Source organism: Podarcis gaigeae (assembly GCF_964106915.1).
Source record: "Podarcis gaigeae genome assembly, chromosome: 5".
NCBI lineage: Eukaryota > Metazoa > Chordata > Lepidosauria > Squamata > Lacertidae > Podarcis > Podarcis gaigeae.
Genome location: NC_139681.1, coordinates 65,725,967 through 65,753,560, shown reverse-complemented (window position 1 = coordinate 65,753,560; position 27,594 = coordinate 65,725,967). Strand labels below are relative to the sequence as shown.

The 27,594-nt window shown below is 43.6% G+C and overlaps 1 protein-coding gene across 6 annotated transcripts in view; it reads right to left on the bottom strand.

Moving 5' to 3' along the window:
* Window positions 1-27,594, bottom strand: part of HDLBP (high density lipoprotein binding protein) — a 55,106-nt gene that overhangs the window by 6,575 nt on the left and 20,937 nt on the right. For 3 of the 6 annotated variants that reach the window (XM_083741781.1, XM_083741783.1, XM_083741782.1), the window contains exons 2-22: window positions 23,820-23,887; window positions 21,558-21,670; window positions 18,975-19,129; window positions 18,227-18,442; window positions 15,575-15,781; window positions 13,825-14,040; window positions 13,030-13,236; window positions 12,187-12,294; window positions 10,744-10,848; window positions 10,166-10,244; window positions 9,496-9,635; window positions 9,117-9,221; window positions 7,879-7,992; window positions 7,346-7,432; window positions 7,080-7,211; window positions 5,285-5,503; window positions 2,981-3,202; window positions 2,647-2,865; window positions 1,695-1,833; window positions 857-1,011; window positions 359-463 (exon numbers count right to left, since the gene is read on the bottom strand). In XM_083741781.1, coding sequence (XP_083597907.1) covers window positions 359-463; window positions 857-1,011; window positions 1,695-1,833; window positions 2,647-2,865; window positions 2,981-3,202; window positions 5,285-5,503; window positions 7,080-7,211; window positions 7,346-7,432; window positions 7,879-7,992; window positions 9,117-9,221; window positions 9,496-9,635; window positions 10,166-10,244; window positions 10,744-10,848; window positions 12,187-12,294; window positions 13,030-13,236; window positions 13,825-14,040; window positions 15,575-15,781; window positions 18,227-18,442; window positions 18,975-19,129; window positions 21,558-21,633 — 3,006 coding nt within the window. In that variant the 5' untranslated portion in view covers window positions 21,634-21,670; window positions 23,820-23,887. Of the gene's footprint in view, window positions 1-358; window positions 464-856; window positions 1,012-1,694; window positions 1,834-2,646; window positions 2,866-2,980; window positions 3,203-5,284; window positions 5,504-7,079; window positions 7,212-7,345; window positions 7,433-7,878; window positions 7,993-9,116; window positions 9,222-9,495; window positions 9,636-10,165; window positions 10,245-10,743; window positions 10,849-12,186; window positions 12,295-13,029; window positions 13,237-13,824; window positions 14,041-15,574; window positions 15,782-18,226; window positions 18,443-18,974; window positions 19,130-21,557; window positions 22,676-23,035; window positions 23,888-27,594 lie in introns of all 6 variants that reach the window. The other 3 variants (XM_083741779.1, XM_083741780.1, XM_083741784.1) reach the window with 2 other exon arrangements.

Here is a 27,594-nt window from a genome sequence, read left to right as displayed (position 1 = left end):
ATCTTTGCAGCCACCCATAACCTTCACAATCAATATTTCTTCAAAGAACTGGAATTCTCAAGTACTTAAAATTGCAACCCCCCCAAAAAAAACCCACTCTTAATGTATCATTGCTGGGTTTATACAGGCTACTTTAGTTCCTTGTAGCACAATAAACACTACAATGAACAACAGGAAATATGTTATTGTACATCTCAGGTGCATGTGCAAGCACATGGAGGAAAAATTGTGCTTGACCTCTTCAGTGGTCTTAAGATTGTTTCAACATTAGGATAATCAGTAAGAGTGGTATTCATATTTTGGCCTATCTGTTCTCCAAAGTCCAAAAATGGAAGGAGTCTACAGAGAGCCTGCTCACCTCAAACTCGTCCATCATTTTCCTGATTCCAACGCCCTTCTGACCAATGATGAAACGATGAAGGTCAAAAGGTACTTCTACTTCAATGGTAACTGGAACCAGTGCCTGAAGAGGAAAGGCTGAAATTACACCAGCTGCAGAACTTATAAGCAAAAGAATCACTTTGTCAACAAGTACTTGTCCAGAACCCACCAAACAAACTCTCACCCCAGCAACACATGAAGCTGTCAAACCAAAGCCATAGAGTAAAATAATATTCAAGATATTGAGTGTGAGTGCTGCATAAAATGTCCCACAGATAATCACCTCAAGAGGTCAATTATTTACCTTTTCCACTCAGGCCAACATCCTGCTTCTTCAGTGGAAATTATTTAATAGTCCCTGGAGCCATGTACAATTAAAAGATCCTTATGAGCAAAATATGGCTGGGCCATTTTACAGCACCTAGTAAGCAAAGATGTATTTTTTCAGGGCATAGCAGCCAACAAATAATCTTACCTGCAGGGCTTCTTTTGCTGCCTCACACTTCTCTCGACGACCAGAGATTATGATAGTATCACATTTCTTTGGGGAGCCAGGATCTGTTTCTTTGTTCTCCTTCCCTTCTCCACCCTCTTTGCCATTCTCCTGGGCTGGCGACTCTGCAGTGGGAGCTATGATCACAGAGGTGAGAAGAGTGACTACATTTTCAACTGGTTAGCCTGAAGTTGCCGGCTTGTTATCTCCAGGGCACCCAGGGGTATGGATTGTTCTCACTGTAAAATTCCTGGCCTAGGTAGATCATAGAAAAGCCATGTCTGAAGTGCCACTTATCATTATCCTCTGTTAAAAATGCAAGAGCCAACTTCCACACCAAGTTTCTTTGGTTTCCCAGTAGTGATGTCTGACTGGCTGACATCTTGGATGTGGCCTACTGCTCATAAATGAACTACAAAGAATTACCCACCTAAATTGTCAGTTCTCAATGTGTGGTGGGATAGCCTTATTTGGAGAGGCACAGAATCATTAAGAGTTTGCCATGTTTTCCCTTCTACCTTGGCTTTTGGAAGACGATTAACCAACTCTGAAAGTATGCTGCCCTTAAGACAAGTCTGTAGTAAATGGAGGCCACATTCAGCCGACTCCCAAGGCAACACATCTGGGTTTAAGGAAATTGCGTTGCTTAAAAAAAAAAAAACCCTATGAAAAATAGCCATTTCACTTCTAAAGCACAATTACAGATTTTCACAGCTCTGAAAGCATCTCAGAAGATATGAGGCACTTTTGTGTTGCTCCCCACCCCACCCCACCCCCTGCGGGTGCCTGCTTTTACTGGCAGGCTTGTAAGATCTCGTACCCACGTTCTCCTCCCGGTCTGGGAATTTGATCTGAACACCATGGTCGCGGGTGATCTGCTGGATCCTGGAACCTTTGGGGCCCATAATAGAGCGGTGATACTTCTGAAGAATGGTGCATTCTATTGTCACCTGGGCTTCCTAGGGGGAGGAGAAAAGAATTTGTTCCTATTTTTATCCCACTTTCCAGATAATGATTGCCTCCCAAAGTAACTCACATCAGTTTTAAACTCTACTGGGTGAGATGATCTCTCACTTCCTGTGTGTGCTGTTTTAGGGTATGACCTGACCCCACCAGAGCCAATCTCAGGGGGCCCAGCCCTATGGGCAAAAGGACACCCTCCTGCTGATGAGGTGAATCCTGCTCAATATTTTCAGAAGATTTGTGTGTTATACCATTTTTATAACTGTGATTTTTATCAACTTCTCACAGTGTCCTTCTGCCTTCCAATACTGCCAAATGTTCCTTTTGGAATGTCTCTGTTTTCCTTGACAATCTCATCTCTGTCCTTAGGACAGCAAAGTTCTATGGGGTTTTTGGTTATGTATTCAATCTGCCAGGATCAGATTGCATGCTGTACTGCATTTATGAATTGTTTGTTTGTTGACTATAATGTGTGCAATAATGGAAGAAAAGTATGACTGCTAGGAAATACATGCCAGGGTTATAAGAAATTAAATCACAAAGAACAGGTTCCTGCACGTCACGGTCAGACTGTTCCAGCAAACCCTTTCTTTACTTTGGCTGCAATTAGAAGGCTATAATTAGTAATTAAGAATTCTTACCTAAAGCTTAGAATCTAAAGAGGCAAGTTTCTCAGGTGTTATGACAGTTTATGATACACCCAGTTTTTGTTTTTTTTAATAAATGCTAGACCAAAATAGAAACAAAAACACCTAGACTAGAAAAAAGTGACCATGGGGAAGAGAGGCTCCTCTAGCATGGACACTCACCAAGTCATCAATGATCTCCAAGATGCGCTTCTTTGCCGCTTCCACACAGTCCTTTGCGCCTTTAAGGGTGACCTTGTCACTCTGTGTGCCAGGGCGTGGAAAGCTGACCATCACACCCCCATACTCCTCTGCAATGGTCCGTAGCACCTGCCCTTTCCGGATGACAAAGTGCCGGTGATGCTTAGGGTCCACTGTCATGGAATCTTCAATCACATTGTCCTGAAACACACAAGGCATCATCACTGCCTGAAAATTCTCCAGGGCCTTAAGTCCATATGTCAACATCAAAAGGTTATCCCTTCATATTGACAAATGAAAAGATCCTTTTCCTCACCAGGTTCTTGATGAGCACTTCCAGCTCCTTCTGGGCCTCTTTGACAGCTTCCTCTGTTCCCATGATAGTAATCAGCTCCTGATCTTTGTCCTCCGAGGTGGGGAAGATAATCCGGGCACCAGTATTATCACGCACCTTGCGAATGTTACCGCCTCCTTTGCCAATCAGGAACTTGTGGTACTCCGGTTTGGCACGCAAGTCCACAGTATAACTCTTTGTTTGCTAAACAGCAGGAATAAACAAAAATAAACGCATCAGGATTTGGAGGTATTTCTTTACATTCTTGTTGCCATTTCTACTGGAGAAAACTAATATGACAGTCCTACCGAAAAATCTGTGGAGGTTAACAGCTTTGAGATCCAGATGCTCGGAATAAATCAGGTTAAAAGCCCTTTTCAAGGCATGAAAGGTAGGAGTTAAGTAATGTTCATATACAGAAGCAGAACTCTGTTGGCAGGTTTCAGAGTTGCACTATTACAAACGTTCCATCTGTCACAAGCATATTAGCTTGCACAGATGGTCGGTCTCTGCACTGCTCTGGGGTTTTTCATGACACCCCCAGAGCCAAATTCAGTTGGGGGAGGACATGGGTGGGAAGCACCTTTGCACAGGGTTTCTGCTGACGTGGTTTGTTAGGTGAATCCTGCCCTGTATACTTAAACAGACAAACACTGCAGTACAAATTATCTGTACAAATCATGCTAAATTGAATAAGTTTGCATATAGCTACTTTGCTTGTGACAGGAAATATCCCAATGGCTCTATAAGCAATCCCCTCTATGCATGTGCAGCGGGTGCTCACGTTAGAGAGGATCATGCCCTAAGTATATGTACAATGAATACTTTTTCTAAAGTTAGATGATAAAACATGGGAAGCTGTTTGATGTAGAGTTAGACCATTAGTCTACCTAGCTCCGTATCATTTACTGTGTGTGGCAGTGGCTCTCCAAGGTTTCAGAAACGAGCCCTTTCTTGCCCTATCTGGGAGATGCCAGGAATCTTTTGCATGCAAAGAAAGTATTTCAGCGCTCTTCCACCTCAAAGGGCGGTACAGAGGAGAGTAGAACCAGAGAAGACTTCTGTTCAAATCTCTGCTTAATCCCTGACACTCACTGTGACCTTGGACAAGACACTTTCTCTCAACTCTTAACCACCCCTGAGAGTTGCTACGAGGGCTACCTTCAACTGCACCGAAGAACGAACTGAGAGCTGCATATGTAGTAAAAGACAAATGAAATGATTTGTCTGCTAGAAACCAGGAAAGTATGCCAAAGAAAGTGCTTTGAGATTCTGCATTGGCTCTGAATTTGCCTCTAGTGGAGAGACCAGCCTCCGGGCTGCAGACAAATGGAGTGAGACATTACAGCTAGACAGAGGAGCTCAACAGCAGCTTGCTGTTAAGTAACCTGACAGGGCCAAACGCCCTGCCATTAAATGCAGCGTAGGCAGATTCCACCTGTTCTGCAGATTTAGGACATGCTGTTTTCAAAGCAGCACCTAAGAACTTGCACGTAAAGGGTGTTTATTTAGTTAGTAAACAGAGAGAGTCAGTTCTGAGTAGCTCAGGATGAAGCCTGGGCCTGTAAAGTTCCAGGAAGTTGCTCTGAAGGCTCCAAGAGAAGCCAAAATTCCAGACAAGCTGCATATTCTTTCGTACCAGGCTGAGTCTCCAACAGAAGGAAGGAGCAGCTCAAGTTGCCCCCCCTTTCAAGTATAAATATAGTCAGCTGCAATTATTAAAGCAATGATCCCCTGCTCCAAACACCAGACAAAGCGAGCGAGGGAGAACTTTTTCATAGCACAGTGACGTACAATAAATTCTCAATCACCTTTAGCAACCCTGTTGGATTAACTATTAGCAGGAAGGGAATAAATTTCGGGAGCAGCCATATTTTAGTGGCAGAGTAAATGTACTGCATGTCTGATCTTGGAGTCCATAGTTAAATTGCCTTTAGGTAGCAGGTCCAGGCAAGACCTATGCCTGAGACCCTGGAGCACTAATTCTAGTTAGAAGAGACCAGGAGTTCTCAAACTTTCTATCCCCAGGGATCACTTGAGAGAGCTGAAAATTTCTAAGGTCCATCAGTCAAAATATGACGGTATGGGGCACAGCCAGCCACAAAATGGAAGCAGAGTTTGGCATAATAGGCTAGCAACTGCCAACTTTATTTCCTATTAGTAGTTAATCCCCAAGTGGGAATATGTAAATTTTTGCCGCAGTGATTTCCTTGTGACCACAAATTCAGAGCTTATCCATAGGAACTGTGCCGGCAGCACCTATTTTTCCACATCCACGGTTCCTACCTTCTCTTCTGCCAGTTGTAGGAGCTGTTTCTTGGCCTTTTCAACGTCCTGGGCAGGGCCCCTGATGGTGACTGTATCGCTGCCGGAGCCTTCTATGGGGAAGTGGATGTGAACCCCACCGCATTCCTCCATGATGGAGCGGATGAAACGACCTTTGGCACCAATGAGCGAGTTGTGCAGCTTGGAAGGGATGGAGACCTCCACCTCTGCAATGTTAGCCTGGGGCAACAACAAGGGGGCAGGGAGAGGCACGGACAGAAAAGAAGAGGTATTTAGGCTTTCCCCCCTCTTCCCTCATGCAGAGAAATTGTAGGAAGGCAAAAAGAATTCCCTCTCCCCAACTATGTTCTCAGGAAGTCCCCCCACCCCCATTATTTCTTATTCAAAACTAAGACTGACAGAGGGAATCTGGGACACATGCCAGGAACCAGCTGGATGTGTCAGCAAATGACAGTCACTGACTGCATCAGGCAGCACTACCCCTACAGAAGCACGCCTGTGTGCTTCAACACGGAGTTCTAGGGGAGTGTCCTCCTCACAGCAAAAGGAATAGCTGTTATTCAGAGATACCGTCATATTAAACCTCAGATCAGATGGATGTAAGTTGAAAAATCCTGCCCTTTCTTCTCTTTTTTACAGAGGTCCCCAATTCATTGCATATTAAATGCACACAGAACAACAACCTGTTTAGGTTTCTCTTTTCTCGGCAGAAGGGAAGTGGAGAGAATAACTGAAACGTCAACAGCACATCACTTAAAACATACCTCTGCTGCTTTCAAACAAAGACCTAAAGAGCTAGCCACAAAATCTGGTCAATTTCTACATGCCAGCGATGAGAGGGCAGATATGACATGGCAATTCTTTTCGCCTCAGAGGTTTCTATTTAAAGTTAAAATATTTCTGATCCAGTAGCAGGGGGAAAGCTGGCAAGAGGACATCGTGAAAATGCCTCCAAATGTCATTAGACTACAACTTTAACCATCCCTCATCACCTTTGGTTATGCTGGTTGGGACCAATGGGACTTGTAGTCAATGGGACTTGTAGTCAAACAGCAGCATCAGAGGGCTATAGGTCCCCCATCCTTGTGCCAAAGCAATATGTTTCAGATATACTTCAGAATGGAAGAATTTCTGGCTCTATGTTCATTCTACATGTTTACTGTAGAAGATGTACTATATAAACATATTTATTTTATGGTCAGTCAACAAGGGTTTCCATAGTATATAGTGTTCAGTGGGCTGTTGTTTTTAGCTGTAGCACACACCGTACTAAATGGGGAGGGGAATCCCTTGAGAAAAAGCTTCCACAGAATCTAAACTGCTGTGATTCAAGGACTTAAGAGCAACTCTAAATCAGAAACTGACAGAAACCTCCCACAAAGCCACCACCACAAAGTCTCTCTTGCAAATAAACAGTGTGATTATTTCTCAGAACTGCTACCTCTTCAAATTTGACTTCTGGAATTTACTTCAGAATCCCTTTCCACTTGAGGGTTACTGTAATACAAGCCCAAACATCTTCCCAGCATTGTGACCTTTTGATTATGTGGCTTTTATCAGGAACAGTTGAGGGGCAACCAAGATCTTTTGATTTCTGGATGGCAGTTCACCTGGAATATTTGGTGAATGATGTCTGATAAAGCCAAAAGGAAAACTAACACACATGCCCCCAAGAAAACCAAGACGTTGCCCAAGAAAGTTGTGGTTTCTCTAAGGAAACTGAATCAATCTGCATGCAACTTTTTTTTACTGAAAATGGTAATAGCTGTTATGCTGAAAGGGCTGTTTGTCTTACCAACTCCTTTTGGATGGAGAGAATCCGATTGCGAGCAGCTTCACAGTTGGCTCTTTTCCCTGTAATGATAATTGTCTCCGAATTGCTGTTCTCTGCTGGGAGATCAATCTTGGTGCTGCATTCCTCACGGATCTATAGCAATGACAAAAGAAAGTTAAAGGAACGGACATGGCTGCCTCCTGGGCCAAATATCTAACAGGAGGTATCAGAAATACTGAGAAGTAACAAACTACAAGGATAACAAGGAAGAATGAAGGAAGTCTCACCTTTTTGATATTTGCACCTCCTTTCCCAATGATGTTCTTGTGGAATTGTTTGAAGATGGGAACTGAAATGGAGTAGCTGTTTTCAACCTTACAAGAAAGGAAGCATGGATGAATGGAACAAAGAATAGACACAAAGTTGTATGAGCAAATGTGACTTTGCCTATGTTTTACTCATTTCTCTGGTGAAGTCTTCCTTTGCCCACGTGGTTTGAAATCAAGCCACAAAGGAAAAGTGGCAGAGGTTTGAAAGCATTGTCAATCCTCTGACTCACAGTGCCAGCAAACCCCACTTCTGGCAGGGAGCTGTGTCTTTTCCTGACTCACACTCCATGTCCTAAATTACACCAGCTGATGCACAGGTAAGTGTGGCTTGCAGGAAATGGCCTCATGAGCCAAAGGAATAACCCTGCTGGATCTCATTGAGGCGTATATACCGCTGGTTCCCCATGCTTGATTTAGTAGAATGCTTAGCACTAACAAAGCCCCTGTATTTGCAAACCAAACCGAAAGCAGAGGCAGAGAGGATCACCTACCAGATCTGCCACCATCTTCTGCATGTACTTTGTGCATTTTTCCACCTCATTCTTGGGTCCTCTAAGTTGGACAATGTCACTCTTGTGTGAAGGATCTGGGAAGTTGATAATAACCTGCAAGAAATAGTTAATCCAAGATAATGTTAAACAGGTTGCTGAGTCCCAGGAGGTTATTTCCATACTGTGGAATTCAAAACTCAGAGTTTTCCTCTGTGCTCCAAGACATGGCCCTATACTAGTTATTGCTATATGTTATCATCTTGCTATAGGTGAATTAGCACAATGTAATATGAGTGAGAAGTAGATAAAAGAGAAGGAACAGTAAAATAAAACCCCCACTCTGCTGCAATAGTTGGCTAACACCCACAGCCACCCTTTTTTGTATGTGTCTAAAACAGCACCTCCAAACATTATTTCTTAAGAGGCACAGAAATTAAGAAAGGAAGGAAGGAAGGAAGAACCGGGATAGGAGGCTGCTTTACTTTGGACGACTTCAGGTGAGACCCAGTATGCTTTGAACCAAAGACAGAGCTTTGATTTTCTAAATTATATATATATTATTGATTTCATTTCTATACCGCTTTATATTTTAAAGAAAAAAATCTCAAAGCGGTTTACAGTACATTAAAACATCAATTAAAATAATCCAGAATAAAACATTACTGAAGAAAGTCAAACGTAAAGTTTTGGGTATCTCCTTCCCGCTATGTAAGCTGAAAGAGACAGTGTTGTCTTGACTTCAATGAAAGGCTGTTTTACATTTATGAGGAGAGGGATGTGTCAGAAAAGCATGAAAGAAGGAGCCTCCTACGAACAGTTGAAACTATTTTGAGGGAGAAAAAAAAACACGGACAGGATGTACCAAATAGGCAATGATTCTGCCAACCTGATGCCTTTTTAAATTTTAAATAAAGAAATATTGGGGCCAAGTGAATGGTCTAGGACATTAGAGTTGCTGCGGAGTGTGAATAGGAAGCCACTAGGGGCCCCATTTAAGAGCACTATGCAACCCCCAATTGCATGGGGGTTCCATTCCTGGTCACCGCATGCATCAGCAGGACGTGCGCAAGACCGCCTCGCCCCACACCCTTTGGGCACTGAAAATGGTGCGAGTGTCAGCGGTCACATGCATGCTGATCACGTGCAAGCGGGGAGATGCCTGTAATCAAGTCAATATAAAAATACATTTTAATCTGTCTCTCTGTCGTGTGTGTGTGTGTTTCAAAGACTTTTGTTACCTCTGGAAATTTATCCCGGGTATCCCGAATCCGTTCACCCTTCTGCCCAATGATAGTTCTATGGAATTTCTGGTCAATGATCAGGTCCTTTGTGCGTTCATTTTCCTGGGGAGGAAAAATGGGGCGGGAATCTCCATGATTAAAAGTCCCCATGTTTGAAACACATGCTGTATTTCATTCACACTTGCACAACAGGCAGATCTACCAACCAGTCAAGCTGCAAAGTTTGACAAACCCACAAACGTCACCACAATGACGCACCACCCAGGTAGAGAGATAAAACAGAATCGCTTCCCTGGTGTGTGGGAAAGTTTGGCAGGAAGCCTCGCTAGTAGTTAACACTTCTCTCCTGGACACAGTCCAGTTCTCCATGGCTCACCATACGCGATGCAAGTTCCAGCAGCTCTCTCTTGGCCTCTTGAACTCCCTGAGGGTCTCCTTCAATTCTGATGAGGTTGCTCTTCTCATTGTCTGGAGGGATTCGCACAGACACTTTGTACTGATCCTTAATCCTGTTGACTGCAAATCAAAAAGATTCTGCTAAGAACACTCGTCCACTGCATATGCTCTGCAATCAAGGCTTCAGAGTTTCAGAACAAGAGGCTTTCTCCTTTAAGGATTACTTGCGCTGTAGGAGACACTGACCTATTCACAGAGGACAAACTAGTAGAGGGGGGAGCGGGATTTCAATGCTTAGTCAACACGATGTTTTAAGAAAGAGACACATATCTTCCCATTGGAAACTGTGTTCAAAAGAATAATTAGGAATTGAGTGGGATGAGGCATACAGAGGTTATTTCCCCAAGATCCCCCCCCCCCCACATTTTCTGTTATCTATTCTAACCAGAAACAAACTAAGGAAGTTTCTCAAGAAGGACCTCCCCATTTTTGCAGAGAGCACATTATTAGTTCTCCAGAACACCTCAGTCCTAGAGACCCGGAAGTACGGCTAGAGACCCAGAGAGATGAGATTGTAGGTTATCTCTAACAGGGACAACAGCAATGCATATTACACATACAGGGAGACACCGAACAAGCATTTAACTCACTGTTGGCTCCACTCTTTCCAATGAGATGTCTGTGGAATTTATGGTCAATATTGATTTCAGTATAATCCATCCGGTTAATCTGCAAAGAGCACGCCACAGTTACCCAGAATCAGGAACAAACACATACTCCTCTAGCCGAGGAACAAAGAACAGAAACAGGACAGCAACATCAGCCATGACACAATAGATAACTAGCCACTATTAGATCCAGATGTTCTGTTGAGGAAAGTAGCTCAAGCCTGAGCAAAGAGCACACAGCTTGGGGACACTCAGCAGTTTCACCATCACTTGACCCAGATTATGTTTCTAACACAGCTCTTTGTTCCCTTTATGGCCATTCCATTGAAAAAAATCAACAGCCTCCTTTTGTCTCCAGAACTGCAGTCCTAAGCACACATACCAGATGTCAACTCCACTGAACTCAGTGCACTTGCTTTGCTATGGAATATAAGTTGCATATTTAATCTAAGTAGGAGGACACAATATGAGGCTTGATGGTTTTTAGTGATGGCTTGCATCTGTACCTTCCATTTTGATAAGATGGCCACACAAAGTCAAACTAGGGCTTCTTAACTCACCAGATCCTTGACCATGTTCTCAATTTGTTCTTGAGCCATGTTGACATCTTCAGTGGGTCCCTCCAGAGTGATTCTATCTTCTCCTTCAGTGAATTCGATGTGAACCTTCCAGTAAGGGAGAAAATTCAGCATCAGCATGAAACTACTGAAGAGGGATCCATGTAATGGCAGGGAAATGAATGTGGCAATGTGGCTTTTGCCTGCAAGCAAAGATGCTGCAAGAAACCCCTTGAACTTGTGTTTTCTAAAGATGGGAAGGAGGGGTAGGATCTAGGGAACTACTTCATGGTTAAAAACATGTGCTGAAGCCTTATTCTAGCCAATTGAAGCTTTGGCTGAAAGACAGTTGCCTAGTAGAACTAAGCTTTCTTTGAGGTGGCGCTCCATTGGTGGAATTCCCTCCCCAGCCTCACTCAACAAGCATCTACTTGCCTAAACCTTAGGCATGAGCTACCCTCTTTTTCAGATGGTATCACACACTAACAGCTGGTCAGAGCCATTATAACCAGAAAAACCTAGTAGGTGCCAATCTTTTATTGTGGTATAATGAAGTGTGGGATATAGCCTTTTTAGAAAAGCTTACATACAAATTAGGAGTTGGAAGCGGACAAAGCAAAACAATTTTTGTGATATGGGATGTATGGCTTTATTTCTTATGTCCATGATGATTCACACAGCTTAAATCTGCACATAATAAAATAATATGGTTGATTCAGTAAAATATACTTCGACTAAACCGTGCTCCACTTTTTCCAGTATGTATATCAATATTTAATTTCAATGTATCTTGCTCTAATCGTCTTTTTAGAAACTGTATGGAAGGCCTTCATCAGTACATTTCTGTTTCTCTGTATTTTATAACTTTTTGGGTTTTTTATATTCTTATTCTGTATAATTTTAAAAACTGCTCTTTAGTGAATGTTCAGAACAAGGTGCTTCAACACTGTATTTTCCCATCAAATATTTAATTAATAGGTTATTTACAGGAAACAACTTAGGCATTAGTTGAAAATTATATGCAAATTTTTAGCAGCACTACGTTTTTTCACTGGCTGTGTTTAGCTGCTATTTGGCCCTATATATATATATATTTAAGATAAAATAAACACAAAAGCACAACCACCACAAATTCAAGTGTCTCTGAAAAGCTAATCCTATCTAAAATGGGAGATGGTGACAAGTGGAATCTGCTTTCTGATTTTCTGTCTTGCTGCCAACTTAATTTCTCCCAATTTCACAAGTGTAGAAGTTACTTGGAATCTCAGGCTCATGTTTCAGAATGCCCCGAAAGTGTGGTAAAAAGCCACAAGGGCTTTCAAGGTTTCAATTTCTCTATTCCTTCTAGGAAGACCAAGATGAGACTCTTTGCAGACTTTGTCCCTCAGACTGCAAGTCTGCCTTCCAGCACCAATAGGTGAGAATTCACTTTCTAGGTGCTCATACCTTTGGCATTTGCTGGGTGATTTTGGCCAGGTTTTGCCCTTTCTTGCCAATGATGAAACGGTGAAGCCAAGAGGGGGCGGAGACAGAGGAGACTGTGAAACTGTTGGCCTAAAAAAGGACAGTATTGTTATGAAGAAATTTAAAATTCAATTAGCAATATGCATTAACTCAAACCACTCAGATGCTGGATCACTCTAGTTCCCATCGCAATCCAGTATCTTTAGCTGAAGGATCTTGTCAGGTACCAGACAAGAAGTTGCAGCGTTCAGCAAAACACAACAGCTTAAGAATATTATTGTATTGTAACAGCTATCTATTAGCACTTTTATGCAGCATTTGTGAAAGTTTATTATCACATAACAATTGCCCAAGGCCCAACTGTGGCACTCACCTGAATACCATGAAGCCCACACTGCACCTGAATTCAAAGCTCACCCCCACCCCCCACACTGCCCAGCAAATTAGCCCTAGGAATAGCTGAGTGGCACTCCAATAGGAGCTCTCCTCACCTGTTCCCAGCACTAAACAACTTAGTGTAGCAGGGGGTAAGCACATGACAGAATCTCCCCATCCCTGCACAGAGAAAGGGTGAAGGCTGTCTCTTTGTTTATGTGTCTGGGGTAGGGGTGTGGAATCTGTGTCCAGTTAATGCCCGCTGCCACCACCCGCTTCACTCACATGTGCCCCCCCATTTCATGCAGCAAAAAATGTTGTCCCCATTGTTGATTGTAACTGAACACACTATATGTATGCATTCTGAGCCATGCTGCATTCCAGCAATATAGCAATCCTAACAAAGGTACTGACTACCAGAAAGGCCTAGCTGCGTGGCAACCTGGTTACCTTGGCATAGACTTCAGTCAGTGCCTGCCCAAGCTTTTCAGGTTCGCCACGCAGTATCACAGTCTCTGAGCTGCTGTCTGTGGGTGGTATCTCGACCGAGACTCCAGTTTTCTCCAAGATCTCCTGCAGGGAGTTCCCTTTGGGACCGATGACGTACTTATGCTGGGACTTCTTCACCTCCACAGCAATGGTGGTAGTCTTCTTCTTCTGTAGGGAGAAAGGAGTTAAGGCATGAGTAATAAGGGCTAGGGAAAAACAAAGGGGGTGCATTGGGGAAGCCACCAGGAAATCTCTAGGATTAGAAATGGGGCAGACCAGAAAAAGAAACTTGTCTGTATGTGCTATAAAAGGAAGGGCTGGATTTTCAAACAAACAAACCATGAAATATGCTAAGAACACAAGCAATCTTCTTTGTCTTTTTATATAGGAAAGACACGGAACGACCACATCTGTGAGCAGTTCAGTCCGCCATAAAGGCTTCCTGTGGTTTTGCTTCAGCTATGACTTTAAATACAGCTACATAATCTTGATTAGCTAATCAAGCCATCAGTGAATCTGTGTTTGTGCATAAGTTCCAGTGAGCAAGTCTCATGATTCTGTAGGTAGTGTGCTCTCCTGGTGAGCATCTGTCACAAGCTGCAAAGAATGAGAACACTATACGTCTGTCCCAATTCACATTTGTGGAGGTGAAGGGAAAACTAGATAGGGAAGAGCACCCCACAAATCAGAGGGAAAAGACAACCCAGGGCTGGTCTGTGCAATGTGGCACTGCTCAGAGACCACGAAGAACCTTACCTTCTCCTCGTAGATCTTCTTAACACAAGCAACTGCTTGGGCCAGCTGCTCCTTTTCTCCAGTGAAGACTATCTCCGTTCTGTTGACGCTGGGAGGTGGGATGTTTATGCGTGTCCCTGTCTCCTGCATGATCTCACCAACCAGCTTGTTGAAAGGGCCAGCAATGAAAGGATGATATACCTTCTCCACCTCCAACCTTTCAACTGCACGCTTATCCTGGGAAATAAAGCAATATGTGCACGTTCTATTGTTTTTCCTACACAGCAAAGCCTAATATTGCAAGGAAAGAAGTGTCCCAAGCAGATGTTACCAAAGGATGTCAAGCCTACAGGAATTTCACTGAAATTCCTATACTCCTTAGTGTGAAGCTCTTGAGACAGATGTTCACATGCCTCCAGCTTTTCCTGAAACATTATTCCTCCCTTCCCCAAAAGTGGCACCTTGGATAACCTGACCGGGCTGCAGACATGTGGCTTCTTAAAAGCAGAGCCTGGATCAGCAAGGTGATTAGAAGTGCTGTGGAGTGTGGGATAAAGGAAGGACATTGAAGGCAGAGGGAACTCAAAACAAGAGTCCAGAAGAACAAGGAAAAGAGTGGGGTGCAGGAAGACTATAATATGATACAGTTCATCGAGATTGCTGCATCAGTGTTTATTCTCAACAGTCCACGTAATCCCCAAATATATGGAGAATGGAACAGGGGACTTGGTTTTGTTTTGGACAGTCTGTGGACAGCATTGCATATGCAGTAGTTGAAAGTGCAGATGCAAGGCAACTGAAATAACCAAAAAGCCTAGGAGGTAAGGATGATCTCCCTATTCCAGAGAACCCAACTCAAGAGTAACCTGTTTCCCAGAAACCCTCCAATTGTCTAACCAGCCTCATGCCTTAGGGCCGCTCTACATATTGATGACTGTTGTGGGAAACATGGGTATGTTATATGTGTGTTTCCTGGAGTTGTCATCAAAAGGTGGTGCCACCTAAGAGTTTAACCCACAACTATTTGGATGCAGGTTGCTTCTCAGCATGGTTGGACCTGCACATTCCATATACATGGCAGGTAGTAGAGAACATCATATGGAGTCTTGGGCTGCAACCTGAATCCAATCCACCCTTAAAGCTTTGGGGAGCCACCATTGCACCTGCTGCCTGGCTACTCACTCTAGCTGTGGGGTGGGAGGCAAGATGCTCAGGCAGTCTTGCTCAGGTCTCACAGCTGATCTGGCCTACCATCAATGCTTGTATGCCCCTTTGCAGATAGCATCCCTACCAGTTCAAAGCCTCAGAAGAAGGTGCTCCAAGGGCAGAGAGGGTGTGGGACTGAGCCACATTTGTTTGGTTTTACAGGCATCACCAGACAGCATCTGTCCCAATCCAGACCTGATCACTGTGCTGATGAAAGAGACATTTGGATTGCTCTGCCCAATCCTACATAGCTTCGTATACAAAACATCTTGGTGCTCTGTTTACCCAGAAGTCCAAATGATGTTAATGGAGCTTATTTTTCAGATGTGCATGTTTAGGGCCATATATTTTAACCGCCTGGAAAAGCAGAACAGCAGTACCTGTAATGTCTTAGTTGCTCAATATAGTTGCTTATAAAACTACCCAATCTGGGAGTTGTTCTGGTTATTGTAAATGCTCTGCAGAGGCCAAGAGTAAGACAGCTTGTCTTAAAAGTACTCTCCTCAGAAAAGGCATAACAATAGCAATATTCCTCAGAAGCAGTAAGGGTGGGAATGCTGCTTACCTGCTCAGCAGAGATCAGCAGGATCTCATGCCGCGCCTTCTCAATCCCTTCCTTGGTGCCGGTGATCTTGATCTGGTTGCTGGGGTCATCCGGGCGGGGGATCTGGATCTTAGTGGCAGTTTTGAGCTCAAGGTCCTGCAACTTCTCTCCACTTTTGCCAATGACAAAGCGATGATGCTCCTTGGGAATGGGCACCGTTGCTGAAGCCTACAACAGACATCAAGATGCGGGATGAAGCTGCAGGCCAGTTCCAAGACAGGGATGTGTCTCTATCACCTTAAGGCAGGGATGAGAAAACCTGTAGCCCTCGGCCTAATTTCATGCAGAAGTGAGGGGAGAGGAGGAGAAGGAAGTTGAAATGGATGGTGCAATGGAAGGAGGGGAAATAAACCCTCGGCAACTGAGCGATAGAGACTTCTGTCAAGAGCTATATGCTTCTCTCCCGGCAGACTGCTGTGTGGGGGAGTGTGTCTGCCCACCATTAGCACCCGACAACTTATCGCCAAGAGAACATGGCTGTTCTCTCTCTCTCTCTCTCTCTCTCCATTCCAGCCCTAAAGGTTGGGTTGACCAATCCAACAGAGCTGTTTTGCCCTGAATGTCATAATGGAGGACAGAATTTCAGCAGTGCAATTTCTCCCACCATATGCAGGAGGCGGCGACGGGGGACTGTGCGTGTCCAAGTTCACCACTGTATACAACTATCAGAGATAGGAGGTGTTTATCCAGCAGAATCAAGTAATAAAGATATTTGCATGAACTGTATGAGGTTTCAGGTAGAAAAGCTCTCTGTCTACTGGCATCAGGCAGGCACATTTGCTGAGCTCTTTTCAGTGCCTGATTAAATCATTTTTTTCTTTAGGCAGGCCTATCCAGACACATAGATGCTGAAAAATTACAATCTTTTACTTATTAATTATTGATCATTCCAATATTTCTGGTAAACCACTTAGAGGTACCTACATTTGTTTTTTTTAAAAAAATATGTTTGACTGCTTCCCCAAATTAAGAAAAATAAAAGTCCCTGCCAAGTTCTCCCAGGAACACGTTCTGTCCACTCAGCTTTATTAAGACTCAACCTAGCCTTCTCCCTCCCTAACATAGCATTTCATTCAGTAAAGTTATGTGGGTAGGCGAATGCCGTGCAGACTCCCATCTTCATTTAAATTTCTCAGTCTTCACTGGAACAAAAGACTCCCAGCTGCAGTGTGAATTGGAAACACTTCAGAACCAGCTCAACCACTCAGACTAGCCTGATTGTATGATCTCTAGACTCTAATGTTATAACACAGGTGAAGCATAATTATGTTGAACATACCCCTCAAGCTATTTCCTGTGTCCTTTCTGAACCTATTAAATTTTAGATAGAACGGGATATTAATATTTCCCTTGGTGGAGGGCATAATGCCCAAGTAAGAGTTTTCCATTGCCAGAGGGGCTTATGGGATAAATCAGGATGCTCTAAAGCCCTGACCAAGTGTCACTCGAAAACTTAAGTCATGCTGTCACAAATACAGAGAGTTAGTTCAAGGTTCTCATTTATCCAAACACAGAAGTTCTCAGCTGCAAGCTAAATTCTGGTGGTTGGCAGACAGGCTGCAGAAGAGTTGAGAATATATGTACTTGCCCATGCACCCACTTTCTCTTTCCTGATGGAGACAGAGGCCCATTATTTTCATAGCAGGATTTCAGACCAGGCAGGCAAAAAATAGGGTCACTTAATGTCACTGTGATATCCAGTGAGTGGTCATGCCAACCTGTCAAAATTTGGCCCACAGTGTGTATGGAGATAAGGGTCTGGCCCCAGCCAACCAGTTCTAGCTCCCTACCCATTTTAGCCAGTTACCAATTCACAAGACAATCCATCGTCTTATCCTATAACCACTATGTTTACTCAGCTACCTTTGAGGGACTTCACACACCTACCAGAACCTTTTGAAAGATGTCTTCATGATCAAACCATCTACATATTTACTGACATCCCACCTTTTTCTAAACACAATCCATTCTAATAGAATTCTTTGGGCCATCAAGTCTAAGCCTCTGCCTTGGTACATAATTAGCCAATAGCTTAGGGTCAATGGGTATTAGCCACCTTAAGGGATGCAACACCCACCAGAAAATGACGTAGGGGACTCAGTCCACTTTCTCTCTCTTGCCAAGGGAGTAAGAGGGTTGGATGCTGTTCTGCCCATCACTCATGCCTTGCCTCTCTTAAGATAGCTGTAGCATCTCTCCTCTAACGTTGCCAAGTGCTTTGCCACAGAAAGCAGTGGGGAAGAGATCCCAATTTCAATTTATTTCCCCACCCCCTCCTCAGGGAACACTGAGCTTTTGGAAGAAAAACTTTGAGGAGTATTTAGTGCTATTGTGCACCATAAAAATCGATCCCATTGTACCTCATTAACACCCATCTATAACAATCACCAGGTTCTGGCTTCTGGGGAGATTACTTGCCTAACATTGGCTGCTAGAAAAGTATGCGGGGAGCCATGGTTAATTAAACTGCAATTAGCTTTTGAAGCTCAGTTGAAAACACATGGCATCACTGCAAAGGTAAGCTGGCCTACTAAAATCTATGTTTGGTTTTATGAGCACCCACACCTTGAGGAAGGTCACACAGTGGAAAGAGGAGAGAACCAAGTCGCTCACCTGTGTCTGAAGCTGAGCTACGATCTTCTTTCGAGCCTTCATCACTGCTTCTAGCTTGCCAGAGACCATGATCGAGAGTCCCTGATCCTTTGCGAGAGACAGCTCCAGGTGAGCTCCCGTCTTCTGCATGATGTCCAAGCAGATTTTGGCCTGCTCCCCTTCCCCAAACTGATTCATGTCCTTGTATTTCCTCTCTTCCAGCGGCACATGGAACACCTGCTCAGGTAAAAAGAAGTTTTGTTCAACTTAGAACAGTGGTAAATTTACTCTCCTTTTGCAGATGAGCAGAGACACCTCTGCTGTAACAAGACACTTAAGCACTCAACTGATAAATACATACTGGGCACAACTCTCTATGATGTGAACCCGTAAGATTTCAACACAAAAAGATACTTAACTTTTAGAGTGGAGACTACTTTAGGAGATCAGCTACCCTGACCACCCCTTTAGTTTCGAACAGCATTAATGTAACATTCAGGGCTCGGATGTCACTAACTGAGTAAGGTCAATATCTGGGAATGCCTCATACTACACCGACAGAATTCTCCAAAAACTGATTGATCAAGCAAATGCCGTCCTGCTCCAAATAGTCTTTAAGCTAGCTCTGGTCACTTAGTTATCTTTATTGCAACACTTTCTCCCCTGCAACAACATGCTGGAGGGCTACTGAAAAGCATTTGTCTTCAAAGCTTACAGTAGAAAACCAAGTGTTGGGTAAAAGAGGAGGGAAATCCTCCTTTGTACTGACCTGAGTGATGACAGAAGCCTTGATTGGTCGGATTTTGCTCCAGGCACCAGCAGGTTCCTGGGCTGGTTCCAAACATGCTGCTTTCTCAGGGAGAGGAGGGAAGGCATCCTTGTAAGTTGGAGGGTCATTTTCTTCTTCAGCATTTAAAGCTGCAACTAGAGTTGAGCAAGCAAAGAAACAATGAAGGATTTCATACACAAATAGTGCTTACCCTGCTGATTTCCAAACATGCTTGAGTTCAGCGGCAGAAAGCAAAGGCCAAAACGTCTAAAAGAAATGATTGAAACCACCAAACAAAATTAAGCAGCTTTCTCTTTGGTAAACCACCAGTGGTTCTTTCTGTCTATCAAGCGATTAGGAAACCTTTATCTTTTGTGGAAATCAGAGTTCATCTTGGCATTTAACACACATGCCCTGGACCCTCACCACCCTTTTTCTTACTGCAGCCAATGGAATTATGGGATGCAGGTTTGGCATGAAGAACAAGTGGATGATCAGTTCAGTCACCTCTAGTGTCAGAATGACCCCGGCCTGAGAGTTAATTCCAAACTATTTATTGACACTGGCTGTTGTCTAGCCGACCTCTTAACAACTTGCTGAATTGGCAAATTTTCTTATTGAGAAAGGGAGGACCAGCAGCTAACTCATCTTCCTCTGCTTCTTTTGTTAATGTTTTAGTTGGGAGGTAGGACATATTTTGCTTGCAGGCTGACCCATTGATGCTGCTTGACTTCAAGGAGCCCTTGGCCATCTATAAAATTCATTTCGGCAATTTTCACATGGCTTCATGCATCGACTTGGGAGTCCCTTGACAAACTAAACTGACCTGGTACCTGATCACGCTTATTAAACCCAATTTATTATTCAATTTACACCTGCCTATTACTTACACTACCTTGTGACAAAATAGTTAGATACTATTTTCTTGATAAGAGCAGCTAACAGGATTGTATGGAAGAATGATTAAACACGGTAAAGTTAAGCAGTGTTGGCTGCTGCCCATATACTGTAACTTGCTCAACACAGCACTATGAAGGACAGAGAAGAACAAATATTTAATCGTTTTGGTGGTTGTGATAAGGCTTCCAATATATAAAAATAGGATTAAGAAAGTCCAAAAGATCGTTTAGCTCACCCCCTTCTCCTGATTAACCTAGCATTAACCCATGTGATGAAGTGTATATAAATACACCACATGGAGAGAGGGTGCACATTAAGGAACAGCTTGACAGAATGAAAAGAACTAGGAGAGAGAACCTGCAGGTCAGACAACTCGTACAGTGGTACCTCGGGTTAAGTACTTAATTCGTTCCAGAGGTCCGTTCTTAACCTGAAACTGTTCTTGACCTGAAGCACCACTTTAGCTAATGGGGCCTCCTGCTGCTGCCGCGCCGCCAGAGCACAGTTTCTGTTCTCATCCTGAAGCAAAGTTCTTAACACGAGGTACTAATTCTGGGTTAGCGGAGTCTGTAACCTGAAGTGTATGTAACCCGAGGAACCACTGTATTCTGAACCTCTCTTACCCTTGTATTTTGTTGTTAGCCCTTTGCCACATGAGTATCAAACTTACTGTCTCATTCAAGCAACAAAGACCCCAGGAAGGCCGGCTTGCACTCCCTCCCACAACAGGGGTGGGGAAACCTTCTTCAGCCTGAGAACTGCATTCTACTTGGCCAACTCTATGGTAGCTTGGCCAACCCTCCATCACCAAAAGGAGTATGGTCAAGGAATAAGTGGGCGAGGCCACACACACAGTATCTACACAAACACACACGCCTTGTAAAAGGTTTAAATGCTTTCACACCCCAGCTGAACCCTCTGGGAAGGTTCTCCCACTATAATTAGACTAGAAAAGGCCTTATTAGAAGGCTCCCCCCAGCCTAAATATGGTGCAAGGGGCATTTCTGGAGGTATGTTAACTCTTCCCTTCACAGCTGTAACCCCCATCCCCTTCTGTGCCATAATTAGGCTTGAAAAAAGTTTTCTAAAGGAGAGAGGGGAAGTAGGAAAAACGGCAGATGATGAGGGCTGGGTAGGGAGGCCTCAAGGGCCACATTCAGCCCTCAGGCTAATGGCTCCCCAGCAAACAGTGTTAGAAACTGAGATATGAAAGCTAGGAGCTAAATGGCACATTAAAGCTAGGTTCTGGGCACAACAACAGAATGTCTAGGCACTCTTTTCTTATAAAAAGAATACAAAGCTGAAAATGAATGAACCGTAGCTAAAATATTATGTTCATTTTTCACATGGTCTAGTCCTTCCCCTGCCCACCCCCCTAATATTCTTAAGAGGGTCTCTTACCCAGTCTTCAGAGAGTAGCTGGAAGTGGGGAAACAGAAAAAGGTCCTCCTTTCCTTCCACTCTGCAGTTTTATTCTGAAATCTATGGCGCAGTACTGCGCCCAGAGCTCAGAAAATGTGTGCACTAAAGAAATCCCCGGTCACAAAATGTGCCTAGAACAATGGGAGTTTTGAACACTGCCAGCAAAGTAATATTTGAGTATGTAGTAGAAGCTGAATATGCCACTTTCATGCAGAAGTTATCAAAAAGGGATTTTCCAGTAGCCTTGCCTTGCAGTCTTACCTTTCACTTGCTGCTGAGCAAGGCCGCTGCGATGTTCAGCAAAGCTCTCCTGGGTCAAAACTGCCACGGAGCTCATGGTCGATTTCCCACCCACGCACAATCCGGGTATGCCACTGGTAGCGCAAAAGGGGAAACACCGTAATAATTACTAGCAGGATGCATTTAAATAGGGAGGGGAAGTAGAAGTGGCGTGACTGGCTACTTGCCTGGCACAAGCTGAAACTGTCCCTAGCTGAGTACCTCTTCCTAGCCACAACTATTTCTCCTAGGGCTGTAAGCAGTGCCTTTCTTCCCAGCCAGCCTGGAAAAACACTGATCCATTGCTTTCGCTGCTGCATGGTATTACTTCCAGTTATTCCTGAGGCTGGGAAAGGTTGCTGCAAAAGCACTTCTTCCCCCTCTAGAAGCAACAGCAACATGCCCACCGCCTCCTCAAGCAGCCTTAATCGTCAGTGACAGTAAGTTGCACTAAAATGAGGAGCTGTTGGTTGAATTTTTAACATTACAAAATATAAAATGAAAAGATGTTATCTTGGGAAATTGTTGACTAAATCAGTCTGCCTTTGCTGCATCTGCCACAAATAGTGGGCTATCATAGATGTAACTCTAGTCCTCTTCACATGCAACCTCAGCATGTATTTTTACACGTTGTAAGGCAGAGAAGCGAACATTGGCCTTATATGCTCCCCCCAATACACAGAACCTTCAATATGACCAGAACCTAAATCAGGGCTTTAGGTGCATCAACATTACTTCACATGCAGGGTTTAGTTCCTTTGCCAGTCTGACAGCAACAGCCAATTCTAGATACGTTAGAATAAATAGAGCAACCTGATTTCTTTGAAAGAGCAATCTAGCCAATAATCACTTTGCGATTGTCAGAAAGTAAAGAATACCTGGAGGTGGGGACATATAACCCCAACCATCTTGGTTAATTGGGCACGTACAAAACTCTCTAGCACTATTCTGAATGCAGTTATACAAAGTTAGCCTTCAACTGTCCCAGAGAACAAGTTAATTGTGTGCCATGTTAAAGGTACTTACTTTTTAGCCCTGCTGCCTCTTAATTATAAGAATTAGGAAACAATTTGTGAGAAAGGGAACATAATCTCTTTTCACTTTACAGTGGTGCCCCGCAAGACGAACGCCTCGCAAGACGAAAAACCCGCTCGCAAGAGGAAAGGGTTTTCCGTTTTGGAGGCGCTACGCAAAATGAATTACCCTATGGGGTTGCTTCGCAAGACGAAAAAAATCTTGCATCCCCCCGCGGGTTTTTTTCGTTTTCGCCCTTTTCTTAAGCCGCTAAGCCGCTTATCAGCTGTTTCGCTGATAAGCCGCTTAACAGCTGATCGCTGGAAGCCGCTTGACAGCTGTAGCGCTAATCCGCTAAGCTGTCAATGGGCTTGCTTCGCAAGACGAAAAAACCGCTAGACGAAGAGAATCGCGGAACGAATTCTTTTCGTCTAGCGAGGCACCACTGTATCTACACAATTGTAAACCTCTTTTCTGTCCCCCTTAATTATCTTGTTTCGGAGCTAATCTAGGTATTTTAAGCATTTACGCAGAATTTCTCCCCTTAATTGTTTTATCCTTTTTTCTACTTTTAACTTGGGTATTATTGTTAGGAGGAGATGGGAATATTCAACGTAAGGGTTTAGCAAGAAACACTATTTTTTCCCTTTCCTTCTTACTGGAACACTAGAAACAATAATTCTTAAAAGCAGCAGCTGAAGTTCATTCCGCATTGGGCACGGACCATATTCAACTGTGTGGGCTATAGTTTCCTTTTAAAATACCAGCTTTAAGTGCAAGCATGCATGCGCGCACACACACACCTTTAAGAACCATTCTTTGTTACAGGTAATTGCAGGAGTATTTCAGTTAAGTCATGTGAAATCTATGAATAATTAATGGGCACTACTAAAAACAAAGGTGGTAGTGAACTCAATAGCTTTGCTAGTGCAACAGGATTTTCCCCTCTCTTGTCCCCCTGCAACACCCCCAAACTGCTCAACAAGGGTAGGGGGAGACCGCCAGAACAGATTGCATGGGTAAAAGCCAAAATATTTATACTATCTGAGGAGAAACCATATTGCATGGGGGGGGGGGGAGAGAGGTGGAGAACGTTCCATTGAGCAAAGAGAATCCCTTTCACGGGTTGAATTTTCTTAGCGCTACACTGAATACAACTCCTAGCGTTCAATAGGACCATGGGCCAGAAGTCTGACATACAAACTTAACCACATAGATCTGTAAACTTACCAGCTAAATGGTCAGTAGCCAGAAAGTCCGTCCTGTGAGCTGCCTGTTTGTCAGCCTGCCAGCTTCTGCTTTGGGGAAAGAAAGAAACAATAGTTACTCTGCTCTAAGAGTGCTAAAATTCCTTGAAATCACAATACAGTTTCACGAGTTTGGAAACCACTCAGGTAAACCTGAATCAGGATCCGAAGTGTAAATTATTATTTTTCAATAATGAATTTGCAACCTGCCTTGCAACAAATGTACTTCCCCACAAAAAGCAAAATACAGAACAGACAAGTAAACAATTTAAAATCAACACACAAAAGGAGGAAACGTCACTGTTCATATCCACATTTCAGCACATTCTTAACCCACTCATCCACATATAATCTGAATGCTGAACATAATGAATCTATACAATCAAAAGTTATACCAGCAACACTTAGTATTTTATTTCTAGAAAAATAAAAAATTGTACTAGCATTTGGGTGCAACAGTACAGCAAAGTGTTCTGCGTCATCCAAATAATCTCATCAATTTGAACTGCAAACAATAATTTAAGATTTCCTATGGACTTTGGGCTTAACTGCCTGTCCATTCTCCAGCACAAAACTACCCAACGTAATTTTAGGCTAAAAAACAGTAAATGAATAGCAGATGTAAGATATGAATTTGAAGTTTCATGGCTCTAAAAGCATCGCCAACTGGGTGACACACAGAGAAACTAACAGATTAAAAACCTGCCAAGAAAGCGGACTTCAGTCAGAAGATAGGATAACAAGAGTTTTATTAAATCAGCTCCTGGCAATTCTAAGCTCTGATATGTGCATGTGCACGCACACACATACCAATGCCCAACTTGTGCACATGTGTATGTGACTGGCATTTTGAAAACTCTACATGAGGCAAGAGCTCCAAATTTGACCAGAGATCTTTGTTTGAAAACAAACCAGTTACCAACATATTTCCAACATCCCAACAGGAGTTCAGTGGGAGTTAGATGTCTAACTACAAATACCTGTGCTACTGGGTAAAACTGATCAAACCAGCTTAGAAAAACAGCAGCAGCAGCAGCAGCGGAGACAGTCAGCATTTATGGGTAGGGCCATAATCTACTTTGAACATTTCTTGGAACAAGTGCAATCCCAGCAAAGTCAGCTTGAACGAGGCTGGAGCATCTTCGTATTTCCTCGCTTTTAAAACTAAATTTGAAATGCACAACTGTAATCACCTAAGAAGCATGTGATCGCTGCTCCAGAAGGAAAATGAAGGACAAGGATAGGAGCCTAAAACTGTAATTGTTGGGAAATGACCCAGAAGGAAGAGAGCTGAAAATTTAATACAAATACATATATTTTAGCAGGGCTAACATGCTTGCCACTCAGAAAGCTTACAGCATTAACACAGGGCACTAACATCAGGAATTTGGTGGCTCTATGACACAGATCTAGGCCTGGTATTGGTAAATAAAAGTGGATAGATTTTAAATGGTAATCAAGAATGTATATACTGAATCATGACAACTGACTTACTGTGAACAAAACTGGGGTACAACACAGTGTTACTTGCACCAGGGTCAAGCTGGGATAGACTAGAAGAGCATGTGCTCTGCATGAGCCAACACTGAATATTCATGTCACTATTCAAGGCCTGTCACTGCTTTAGACAAGGTGGCTTAACAGAAAACCAGTGTGGCATCTGCACTATTGTGGGACAGAAAGTACATCTGCCGGCACATGTGGCCACAGCTCAGACTGTAAAAACAAACAATCTGTCCTACAACCCTTAACGGAAGAAGATCGTCAAGGAGTTCATGTTAACTAAGCTTCCCATCTATTTTATCAAACTCTTTAGAGCTTCATGGAGCCATAGAATTGTAATGTACACCAAGGGTGATCAAGTCCAACCCCTGGAAATGCAGGAATTGCAGCTAAGGAATCCCTGGCAAATGGCCGGCCAGCCAACCTCTGTTTTAGGTTAGGGTGACAGAAGACGGCAACCACCCCAAGGTTGCACCCGGTGAGCATCACAGCCAGGCAGGGATTGGAACCCTGGTCTCCTATACTGGCTCTCAAGAAAAAGGTACTAGGATGACTCCAGGGTTAATCAGGACTGACAAGCTCAGCAAGCTGCAAAACAGGAACCGTGGTACAGTGCTCTCCTTGCTTTTACTGTCACTAACATACAGAGGTCTGACTATGTATGTTCTTCCCTTGGTCTGGCTCTATTCTCAAGGCAGTCGTTCTCCTGGCTCTGCCACCTTTTCTGGCCCCCAACACCCTTTGCTCTGAACTTCCTGCTAGCTGGGTATGGGTTTAGTGGCTTAACTTTGTTCCAGGAAGGCTGAGCTCAAGTTGAGACCGTTTGGGTGCTGTAACTTGATTTAGTGCCTGCCTGACAGGAATGTAACCTCGTGGCACAGCTGCTGGTTTCATCATACCCCCAGAAGCTGCGCAGATTTGAATGGCAGAGGCTTGAGAAAATGTTACTTATGAAAACAATGAAATGGAATAAAACCATGTTCAAAGCATGCTCAAGGAGGCTTACAACATGGGGGGAGGGGGAGAAAATCATTGGTTTTCAAGCAGTGTGCCTTGGCACCCTGAGGTGACTTAAGGAACAGTCTGAAACGTTACTGTATGCTATGTGGTTTCCCCAGCCACTCTGGGCAGCTTCCAACAAAGTATTAAAATACAGTAGTCTATTAAACATTAAAAGCTTCCCTAAAGAGGGCTGCCTTCAGATGTCTTCTAAAAGTCTGGTAGTTGTTCTTCTCTTTGACATCTGGTGGGAGGGCGTTCCACAGGGCGGGTGCCACTACCGAGAAGCCCCTCTGCCTGGTTCCCTGTAACGTGGCTTCTCGCAGTGAGAAAACCGCCAGAGGGCCCTCGGTGCTGGACCTCAGTGTCCGGGCAAAATGATGGGGGTGGAGACGCTCCTTCAGGTATATGTACAAGATGCATGGGGGAACTGAGATAAAGAAAAGACTCATGTATGTTAGACTAATGCCTGACCATTCCAGTCATCTTTACCCATTTTCTTGTTGCTTCCATGTCTACGTAAGACAGAAGTACAGAAAGTTATTTTAAAACAAAGACAAGAAAACTACGGCAGGACACTGCTAAGTCTGTCTCAAGCATCTTATGAGGGAAAACAATGAAAGTAAGAAATTAAGATACAATCTGGCTTCGGAGGGCAAGTCATCACCTATTTCATGTGTGATCTTTCAGAAAGAGTATGGTGCTCTTGGAATAAGAGGGCAACTTGGCTACATGGGTTGTAACTGTCGAAGAATAGTATCATTAATGGCTACTAGGCATGATAGCTAAGCTCTGTCTGCACATTCAGAGGCAGCAATGCTTCTTCTGAACACCAGTTGCTGGAAAACATAGGTGGGGAGTGTGCTCTTGGGCTTGAATCCTGTTTGCCGGTTTCCTGTAGCCATCTGGTTGGTCACTGTGAGAACAGGATGTTGGACTACATAGACCACTGGCCTGATTCCACAGGCTCTTCCTAGATCATTATTAATGGCTGGCCGGTTTATTCAAATCCTGGGGCCACAATGAAAATACAATGCAAACTCATGTGTGTATTCTAATTATACTACTAATAAATCTGCATTAACATAATGGATGTTAGGCCACAATTAGTGAAAATATTGCTATCTTCAGTTATGTTATGCCCTGTGGCACACTGCCAAACGCAGATGGCTGTTGTTTAAGATTAGGATCACTTCATCGATCAACTGCTTATCAACGTTTAACAAAGAAAACATTTTATCTCAAAAGTATGCAAG